At 44.0% G+C, this 10691-nt stretch overlaps 1 protein-coding gene across 14 annotated transcripts in view; it reads left to right on the forward strand.

The window, feature by feature from the left end:
- DTNB (dystrobrevin beta) overlaps window positions 1–10691 on the forward strand; it is a 292810-nt gene that overhangs the window by 243971 nt on the left and 38148 nt on the right. For all 14 annotated transcript variants that reach the window (XM_045286980.1, XM_045286982.1, XM_045286984.1 and 11 more), the window contains one exon: window positions 9010–9106. In XM_045286980.1, the coding sequence (XP_045142915.1) occupies window positions 9010–9106 (97 nt within the window). The remainder of the gene's footprint in view (window positions 1–9009; window positions 9107–10691) is intronic.

Consider the following 10691-nt stretch of genomic DNA (forward strand, 5'->3'; position numbering starts at 1 on the left):
AAAAAAAAAAAAAAAGCTTAATGTGCATGGGCCTGAGGCACCTGCAGATGGATGTGAGGCTTGCACTGTCATTCAGAGGCAAACAAGGGAAGAAGCACTTACTCTTGAAAATCAAAGACTACCTCCTTCGAGGTGGTTTATCCCTCAACATAAAACAAAAGTCCTCACAAATGTCCCGATCAAACAATCATGATAAATGGAGAACAGGTTGAAGTTACCAAGGGCTTAATTTTACTTGGATCCATGGAAGCAGCAGTCAAGGAATCAAACATCATCTTGCATGGGGGAACTCTGCTGCAAAAGACCTCTTTAAAATATTGAACAGCAAAGGTGTCACTTGGAGGACTGAGGTGCCCCTCATCCAAGCCATGGTGTCTTCAATTGTCTCCCGTGCATGGGAAAGCACAGGAGCAGAAGGGAGACTGAAGAAGAACTGGTGCCTGTGGGTTTGGGTATTGGCAAAGAATACTGAATAGACTGGACTCCCACGAGAATGACCAGGTCCGTGTTGAATGGAGGCAGGATGCTCCTGATAAGCAAGGAGGGTGAGACTTCATCTCACGTGCCTTGGACATCATGCAGAGGAAGCAGAAGCCGGAGAAGAACCTCATGCTTGGCAACGGAGAGCAGCAGTGGGAAGGTGGGAGACCCTCGGGGAGATGGATTGACACCATGGCTGCCACCGTGTGCTCAAACAGAGCAACAAATGCCAGGATGGCATGAGGCCAGGCAGGACACCAACACAGAGATGAGAAGGCACGGAGGGGCAGGGCAACTGGATGGATGGAAATTGGGCGGCAATGGTGAGCGTGCTGGCCCCTCACAGCATTTTAAGCAACCTCGGCGATCATGAACCAAATGGAGTGAATGTTGAACAGGATGTCATTTGTCGTGTAACCTTTCACCTAAAACACAATAAAATGTTGCTCAAAAACACATCGGACAAAATAATTGAGATTGATAACAGCCTCAGCTTCCACTTCAGTGCTTTTCTGGTGGGAATGGGGACATGGTCTGCCTTCTGGGGTGCCACGTGGTGCAGCACCCTTTGGGGAACGCTTCTTTGGGTGTAGGTCACAAAGAGGCTTAAATGGCGAATAGAGATGATTGCTCTCCCATAGGTGCCTGACTCTAGATTTCTGACGTCGGTAAAGGAGCCATAAACAATTTAAGCTCAAAAGTTAAAAATCACTGGAAGAATGGAGAGTCTCATCCTCCTGAAAATCCATTTTAGCTTCTCAATTTAGTTGGGCTGGCATTCGGGTTGCTCTGTGGTCCCCTGTCACACTGAGGTAGACGTCTAGTTGGTGTTTACCAGGAAAGCTGGGAAAAGTGCTGCTGACTCGGGCAGAGTAGAACTCTAGGCTCCACATAAGTGAGCCCTGGTTTCTTTTTGCCACCTTGACTCAGGCACAAATGCCTATTTTCATATCTAGAAAAGCAAGAAACTTGCTGTATTTGAGACTAACTGTTGCTTAAACTGTGGTTGCTAACAGAGGTTAGTTAATCTGGTAGAGTCTTGATATAGCCCAGGTCTCGTAGGCCAGGGCTGAACCTGGGGCCACATAAGACAGGAAGAAGCAAGAATTTAACGAATCCAGTATGCAGCTGAAACCTGAGGAGTTGGGAAGAAGATGTTGTTGGCTTTTTGTAATCTTAGAAGCAGCTGAAGAAACGAGCGACTCTTTAAAGATTGTGGTGGACAGGTGGAATGGCTGTGGGAGGGAGAGTGGGGGGGCTATACCTACAAATATATATAGATTGGTCAGAGGCTGCCCTTACATGGATACCATATGAATATGGATACATGCTCATCTGTAAGCATGTAAAAAAAAAACAACTTTTTTTTTTCTTTTTTAAATGATTTTATTGGGGGCTCCTACAACTCTTAGCACAATCCATACCTGCATCCATTGTGTCAAGCACATTTGTACATTTGTTGCCAACATCATTTTCAAAACATTTTCTTTCTACTTGAGCCCTGGGTATCAGCTCCTCATTCCCCCTCCTCCCCACCCCCACGAACCCTTGACAATTTATAAATTATTATTATTTTCTCATGCCTTGCACTGTCCAACGTCTCTTATGCAGTTTTGTGGTAAAATTAGGTACCTCGGCTGATATTCAGGTTGGCTTATACTCGAGTATATATGGTACTTACCTTTGGTTCACACATATCCATGACTGTGGGAGAACAGGCAAGGGGACACTTGCCTGTTATAAAGCTTTCTTGGACATATCTAAACAACTCGAGGGAATGAGTTTCTGGGCCTAGGGGCACAGGACCATAGTCTTGGGGGACATCAAAGTCAATTGAGACAACGTAGTCCACAAAGACAATGTTCTATGGCAACTTTGCTAAAGAGTAACGGGATACGTAAAAACTCATGAGGCGCCATCAAAGTTGCAGCTATCTGTCTGTCCCTGTCCAGAGAAAAGAAGAGTGAAGAAAATCGAAGATGCAAGGAAACAGGCCAGTGGACAAAGGGACCACCCAAACACCCATTTCCATGACCTTGAGACCAGAAGAATTAGATGGTGCCCGGCTACCACTACCAAATTCTCTGAAAGGGATCACATTGGAAGGCCCTGGATGAAATGGGAGAAAAATGTAGACCAGAATTCAAAATCATAAAAGAGACCAGGTATACTGGTTGGATAGAGACTGGTGGAATTTGCCCTTCTGGCTCAGTTTTCAGCCCAAAATATACAGGTCTGTCGGTGGAACAAGAACACTAGCAGGGTACCCCATCTTCATATCAACCATTTGAGTTCAGAAGGTAGTGTCCACAAGGACAGAGTTCAACAAGATTGGGAGAGGAGGAAGAGTGGAAATGAGCCTCAGGGAAGATCTGGGCTAAGTGTGTCGTCCCGATGCGAGGATTACAGTGAATGATGTGAATGTGTATAAAGTATTGAAGGTAAAATTGATGATCTGCCCTATAAATCTTTTACCCCAATTCAAAGTAAAAGTTTAAAAAAAATAAAAATATAAAAAGTGTGCTAGAACAATGGACGGTGCAATAGAAAAAAATGTAGTGGCTCTCTCGCTCATACCAGACAACTACACGTGAAAGACAAAACTTGAAGAAGAAACTGGAGGAGAATATTTTAGGGTATTAGAGTAGAAATAACTTTTCAGAGTTGCTAATTATAAAAGAAGAAATTGATAAATTCAACTACATTAAAAAAGAAGAAATAAAAAAATACAATTCATACTAGCAACAAAAAATAATAATGTACATATACATTTATGAAGATAATTATTTAACTTGCTAAACAAGAAAAGATAGACAACTTACTCAAGGAAATAGAAAACCTAAGCAAGCCGAACCATGTGATTTCTTTCTTCTTTAACCCATGAGTACATCAAAAACTCAATCTGCTAATGATTTATAAATTGAGTATCTTCCATTCAGAATTCTAAGAGGACTTATTTTTCATGGAACCTGGCAAACTCTTAATTTAAAATAATAAAATTATAATAGCCTCAAAAATATGAAATACTTAGGGATAAATCTAGCCAGAGACATAAAAGGTCTGTACAAAAAATAACCAACAACTACAAAATCTACTACATGATAACAAGACAAATAATCCAATTTTTTAAATGGTCATAGAACATGAATGGACAGAAGACATGTCTTCACAAAAGATATTCAGGTGGATTAGCCATTAAGAGATGCAAATAAAAACAAGAAGTAGTGTAGAAAGACCAAAACCCTCATTGACTAGTAATTGAACTGTATAATGGTACAATCACCCTGAAATATTGGCATTCACTTCCTGAATACTGATCTGCTGTGTAAACAAACCTTAACCCAATTCAGAATAAGTAGTTTTTTAAAATAATATTTCAATAAAGTGATCTAGAGAGAGCCCATAAACATATATATGAGTATATTTATATTCGAAATATAATAGACATGGATTTATAAATCAGGAGGAAAGGATTGACCACTCAATAAATTAGGATAATTGACTATGAAAAATGGAGGGAGAAATGATATCCGTTTCTGACCCTCGTTTATTTTTTAATAGATTTATACCTCTTTATCACCATAGAACCGTCCTATCTCCCTCTTTCTTTCGTAAACATTAAATTTGATTAATATGTTTCAAACGCACACATAAAGGACAGGATTCCTCTGTACATATTTGACCTCCTGATTTTGATCAACATATATGGGTCCCAGAACTGCCAACACTCAGCAAGCAAAATAAAGCAGTATCAGAGCCCTGGTGGCATCAGAGTCTAACAACTTGCACACTAGACTGCTAACTGCAAGGTCAGCAGTTTGAAACTACTAGCCTCTCCGAGGGGGAAAAATGAGGCTTTCTAGCCCCGTAAAGGTTTATGGTCTCAGAAACCCACCGGGGCGGTTCTACTCTGTCCGGTAGGGCTGCTATGGGTCACGATCCAGTCAGTGGCAAGGAGGGTTTTTGTTTGTTTATAATAAAGCAGTCTATTGAGTTTCACGCACGTGACTAATAGTTATGAATGCTGCCCACCAGGGTTGTCTCCCCCCCCCCACCGAATTATCACCTTAATGGCATGTCCTTACAGTGATGTATGTGACAAATGTGTAGGAGGTGAGCATAATAATAAACACTCGCGAGCCCACACCCAACCTGAGAACTCACGTGTCTGATATGTGAGTGCCCTTCGCTACTCCATCGCCCTGATTCTGCGTCCTCCATGGAGTTCAACTCTGCCCAGAATGTGGTCGATCATTCCCTTGCTTTTAAAACGTGTTATCCTGGATAGATGGATTCTTATACAGTAAAGTGCTTCCTTCTGCTTTTTTCTCTCTTGAGATTTCCAGACATGTAAGTCTAGGGACTTTTTCTCCTCCTTGACTATTGCTCTGCAGGATCCTTCCCCATCGCTGTACATCATTGTAGTCCATTCACTTTCCCCTCGAACGAGGGGAAATCAAGAAGTATTGCCACTAGCGTTCCAGTCCACACATGCACATGCTCATTCCAAACAAAACACGCTAAACAATTCTCTGCAATCGTGCCTGGCTGCAGACAGAATCTCATTATGGTACCTTCAAAGTCAAAGGGGGAAAGGCCCAATCGAAACAGTGGTCCTCCTGGGCCCTCTGCTGGGCCAGCTAAAGTCAAGGCAGACAGGTCCGCTCCCCGGGTTATGGTGCGGTTTGGGGGGAATTCCAAGAGGGGTGCTTTTAATAGATTTTCTCAGAGGACATAGGATGATCACAAGGGCTAATTTAAGGGAGATTTTAAAACAGTGAAAAAGGCTTTGGTGGGACAAAGACGAGAGAAATTGTACCAAGGAATTTTATTTTTCCATCATGACCATACTACACCTGCTCATTCTTTGAGGGTATGCAGAATTTCATCTGGAAACCCTTTCTCATCCACCCTCAGCCCTGATCTCGCCCCTTCGGCATTCGTTGATATTGCTGTTGTTTCCTAAAGGCAACGGGAATGCAATTTGAGCCCCTTAAGTATGCCCAAACTGTCATTTTGACTCGTGGGTACGCCTTGGGCTGCTCACTGTAAAGTCGGCAGTTCAAAACCACCAGCCGCCCCATGGAGACATGTGGAGCTTCCTACTCCCATGATGAGTTACAATCTCAGAAACTCACAGGGGTTGTTCTACCCTGTCCCGTTGTATGACGGTCGCTATGAGTCAGCATCGACTCCATGACAGGGAGTTTGTTTTGTTTTCGTTTTTAGGTCGGAAAGCAACGAGTTCCTCGGAAAGGGTGGAGAGATGGAAAAAAGATGCCTGTCAGAAGTGTAGAGACCTCTGGGAGGAAGGTTTCCTAGAAAAGATGTTAACAACGATCCCATCTTTATCACTAGTTTTAGAAACAAAACAATTTATTAGGCAGTGTTATACAGTGTTAATAAAGAAGCATATTATAAGGATGCTGAATAGGGAAAGATGTATCTATAGTCTGGGGGCCATTCGATTCATGGAGGTGGTGGAAGTTAAGCTAGACCACTGTTGTAGGGATGGTTTGGCTAGTGTTCTGGACAAAATATTTCAGAGTAAGAGAGTTGGGAGGTCAACATGCTATCCCAATGAAGAAGGCACATTTCAGAGAGGAGCATGAGACTTGACACCGAGAGTCTTCAATCACTCCTTGAATTATTTGTTAAGACTGCAGGGATAGGAAGTAAAACCACTTGGACAATTAACAATTCTAGGGAACATTAAAGCGTTAGGATGTAGGAAATCCTTGAAGGGTTTCAAATGACAACGATTGCACGCAATTCATTGTGTGTTCATTGGACACAGACTGGATGAATGGTATTCTCATAATTCTTCTTACATAAAGAGATGAGTAAAGTCAGTCCCCTGACCTTGAGTTCAGATCATAGGAGGAATGAGAGCTGGGCAAGATACAGGAAGTCAGTGTCCCAGCGAAGCACTTGATTAAAGTTGACTGATTAATTAGGTAGGATCCCCACTGATGGCACCAGGAGCTACTTCCTAAAAGAGTGGTGTTCAAGATGAACATTGAAGAAAGGATAGGACCCTGGAGACAGCAGGAATCGTTGTGAAATGAGGGGCCCTTTTGGAAAACTAGAGGAGCCCTGGTGGCAGAATGGCTGTGTGTTAGCCTGCAATCTCCAAGGTCAGCAGTTCAAAGCCACCAGCTGCTCCACGGGAGAAAGATGGGGCCTTCTACTCCCATAAATGGTTACGGTCTTCGAAAAAATCATAATTTACAAATTATCAAGGGTTCATGAGGGAGGGTGGGGAGGGGAAAAATGAGCTGATACCAAGGGCTCAAGTAGAAAGAAAATGTTTTGAAAATGATGGTGGCAACATATGTACAAATGTGCTTGACACATGGATGGACATATGGACTGTGATAAGACCTGTATGAGCCCCCCCTTCCCTCCAAAAATTTTTTTTAAAGATACAGTCTCAGAAACCCACATGGGCAGTTCTACCCTATCCTCTAGGGTCACTCTGAGTTGGGGAAACCGGATCCATCGAGTAGAGGTCCAGACACAGCGGGCACAGGAGGCACCCAGGCTGGGCAGGGAGGGCCAGTTCACAGGAACACTTGCCAAGGGGACGATGAATGAGCTCCATATCAAGTTAAATTTTTTCTAATTAAATTTTTTTTTTAAATCAAAAGAAATAGGTGTCATTAAGTTTAGCAGTATATCTTATCTACCTTACATAATACCATTTCCACCTGTATGCAGCATTTAGTGAAGTATTTTCTTTTCTTCATACTCAGTTTTTGACGTCCAGTGTCTATTTTATACTAACAGCACATCTCAGTGCCGACTAGTTGCCTGTCAAGTGCTACGTGACTGTCAGCCACAGCCGCCGTGTTGGGCGGCACAGGTCTAAGCTGTGCAGGACAAGTCGGCGATCGATGGTCTGACACCCGGTGGTGAAATGAGCACAGCTTTCCTGTGAGCCGCGTCTAAACATCTGTAGGACGCTTCCAATGCTCTTATCCCATGGGCTCCTCAAAGCACTCCTGCAACTTCTTGCTCTGGTCGGTTTTTGTTGGTCCCATTGAGGAAACAAACTCACTGCCACCAGGCCGATCCCTGATGAATAGTGTGGGACCGTAGGGCCACCGTGAGTCGGAATCGGCTCGAAGACAGTGCGCTGGGTTTGGACCGTCCCTTTCTCCAGGTGCTCTGTACCTCACACGTGCCCCTGTCCCGGAATCCACCCAGGTTTTACTTGTTATCCCGAGAAAGCAAAACAGTGGCACTTCAATCGAGAGACCTGGTGGCTATTAAGTTTACATTTGGACTAGCATTCATTTACATGATCAGATTCTTAACTTACATTTAGACTATCAGTCTACATTTTGACTCGTTTTATGTATCTTTCTAAATGAGGCATTTGACTTTAAATCCTGTTTTAAATCACTTTATATTACTATCGCTCTCTCTGTAAAGCAATGTGTTCTTTCCAAAGCATGTTTTGGTATTACCCTCACAAACACACGCTAGATGGCGTAATGGGTGCTCTCCCACCTCTAGATGAAGTCCCCCCGGGAGAGATGCAGGACCAGGTAGGACTGCGGAAGTAGCAGAATCAGGACAAAGCCACCACCTGGAGCCAGATCCTTCTTCCCAGGGCCTTTGTCTTTGAAAGCTGTTTATTGTCATCCAAATGGAAGTTTATAGGACGATTGACATGCACACACATTCTCATTCAATTTTTTTTCCAACCGTTTTACTGGCAAGTCATTTACACATCACATAATTCAATAGTTCAGTCATTCAATCCTATCAAGGAGAATTGTACAATCAGCCCCACATCGATTTTTTTTAGAACTTCCCCCTTGCGCCTCCAAGATGAGGTTTGCAAACAATCCATCCTAGTGCTCCCTCCCACATTTGGATTCCTGACTATAATTGCAATCCCCACCAGGTAGCAGCAGGTTTTCCACCTTTCCTCCCTGTTGGTACCATTTCCAGTCACCCTTCTTTTCTATCCCTTCCTGCCTGTGGAACTTTGTCTCGGAACAAATGCTGCCCTGTAAAGAGCTGACCTGTCTGGTGTTGCAGTTCACCATTGATGCTGATCTGTTGTTTGGCGGAAAGTTGAGCCCCAGGGGCAGTGAGTCCAGTTCCAGACTTGAAGGGTGACTACGAGGCACAGTCTTGGGGGGCTTCCACCAGTCCTTCTCTGAACAGTAAGCCTGGTCTTCTTTGATGATTTTGTCCCACATTTGGTCCCTTTCAGAGGTCAGCCCCGGTGGTGGTCGCCATCTTGTTTTTCCAGTCTCGGTCAGAGGTTAAGGAGCTCGGGGCTCATTGGTCCTTGGGACTAATTGTTTGCATGCATCAAAAAGAAAATTGCTTTTCCTCACACTTCTTTGGGTCCAGATGGAAAGAGCTCAATAAGCGCACCTTAGATGGCCACTCAAAAGCTTTTAAGACCCAAAGGCTACTCACCAAAGTAGGGTGTAGAACACTCTTTGCGGTCTCTTGGTCCCTTGGTTTTCAAAGAATCATTTCTGATGGGCCTTTCCTCCCGAGCAGGCAAAGGAAGGACGAACTGGAGCAGAGAATGTCGGCGCTACAGGAGAGCAGGAGGGAGTTGATGGTCCAACTAGAAGGACTGATGAAGTTACTGAAGGTAAGTGCAGCCCCCACTCGGAGCCTGCCTGCCCTGCCATCTCAGCTCGCCTGGCTCATTTCCACAACAGCCTCCATTTTGGTTTTTCCACGTGATATCAAAACACAGGGAGGCTAAAGGCTTAAAAATAGCTGCCTGAGTAATCTCTGAAAATGTAGCCCAATGAGGTCTAAACACCCCCTGGATGAATGTCAAGCCTGAGTATAACAAATGGTTGTTTTGGGTAGTTGCCATCAAGTCAGGAGCAATGCATGGCGACCCTTGTACAACAGAAGGAAACGCCCCCTGTCCCGGGCCATCCCATGACTGTTGGTGTGCTTCAGCCCTTTGTAGCAGCCACCTTGTCAATCTTCTCATTGCGGGCCTGCTCCAGGACTGGGCCCTCCCAATAATATGCCCAAAGTACTTGAGACCAAGTCTTGCCATCCTCCTTCCGAGAACCCTTCTAGGTGTACTTCCTCCCCAATAGCTTGTTCGCTTTTCCGGCAGTCCGTGGTACTTTCAGTATTCATCCTCAAGGGCGTAATTCAAAGGCATCAATTCTGCTGCAGTCCTCCTTACGCACCGTCCAACTTTCACATGCCTGCTAGAGGACTGAAAATACCACGGCTGGGGTCAGGCGCACCTTCGTCCTCAAAGTGCTATCTTCGCTCAGTAACGCTTTTGCAGCAGATTTCTCCACTGCAGTGTGTTGTGGTTACTGTTAGCTGTCATCGAGTCCGTTCGGACTCATAATGACCCTGTGGACATCAAGACCAAGCACTGCCCGGTCTGTGCCATCCTTACAATTGTACTCATGTTGGAGCCCATCTTTGCAGCCCCTCTGCCCATCCATCTTGCACAGAACATTTGGTGACGGGCAAGAATCTCAGGTGGCATTATGGGATAAGCATTGGGCTGCTAACCAAAAAGTCAGTGGTTCAAGCCCATTAGCTTCTCCACTGGGACTTACAGTTTCAGACAGACACCCTCTATGGGGTTGCTATGAGTTAGTATCAAATAAATAGCAATGACGTGGGGCTTCCATAGATGTTGATTGTGCATCCAAGAAACATGAACTCCTGGACAGTTTTAATTTTTTCTTCATTCATCATGACCTTGTTTACTGATCCGGCTGTAAGGAGTTTTGTTGTTTGTTTTTACATTAAGGTATAATCCATACTGCGCACTGTAATCTTTGGTCTTCATCATTAAGTGCCTTGAGCCCACATGATTTTCAGCAAGCAAGGTTGTGCTTTCTACATATCACAGGTTGTTAATAAACCTTCCTCCAGTCTCGATACTGCGTTCTTTATAGTCCACCTTCTTTGACTATATTGGCTCGGCATACAGATTGAGTAAATATGGTAAAAAGATAAAATCCGAACATCTTTCCTGATTTTATCCCCAACTTCTTTTAAATGACTGTCTTTTGGTCTCCGTATAGGTGTCTTTTGGGCACAACTCCATGTTCTGGAATTCCATTCATCTCACTGTTACCCATTATCCACGTAGTCAAGTGCCTTGTTACAATTCCACTTAGTCAAGTGCCTTTGCATCATCCATACAGCACCAGTAAACATCTTTCTGTTTGGCCTTCTTTTGA

This window comes from Echinops telfairi, unplaced genomic scaffold, assembly GCF_000313985.2.
Source record: "Echinops telfairi isolate 266 unplaced genomic scaffold, ASM31398v2 ScPeMD7_9;HRSCAF=40, whole genome shotgun sequence".
NCBI lineage: Eukaryota > Metazoa > Chordata > Mammalia > Afrosoricida > Tenrecidae > Echinops > Echinops telfairi.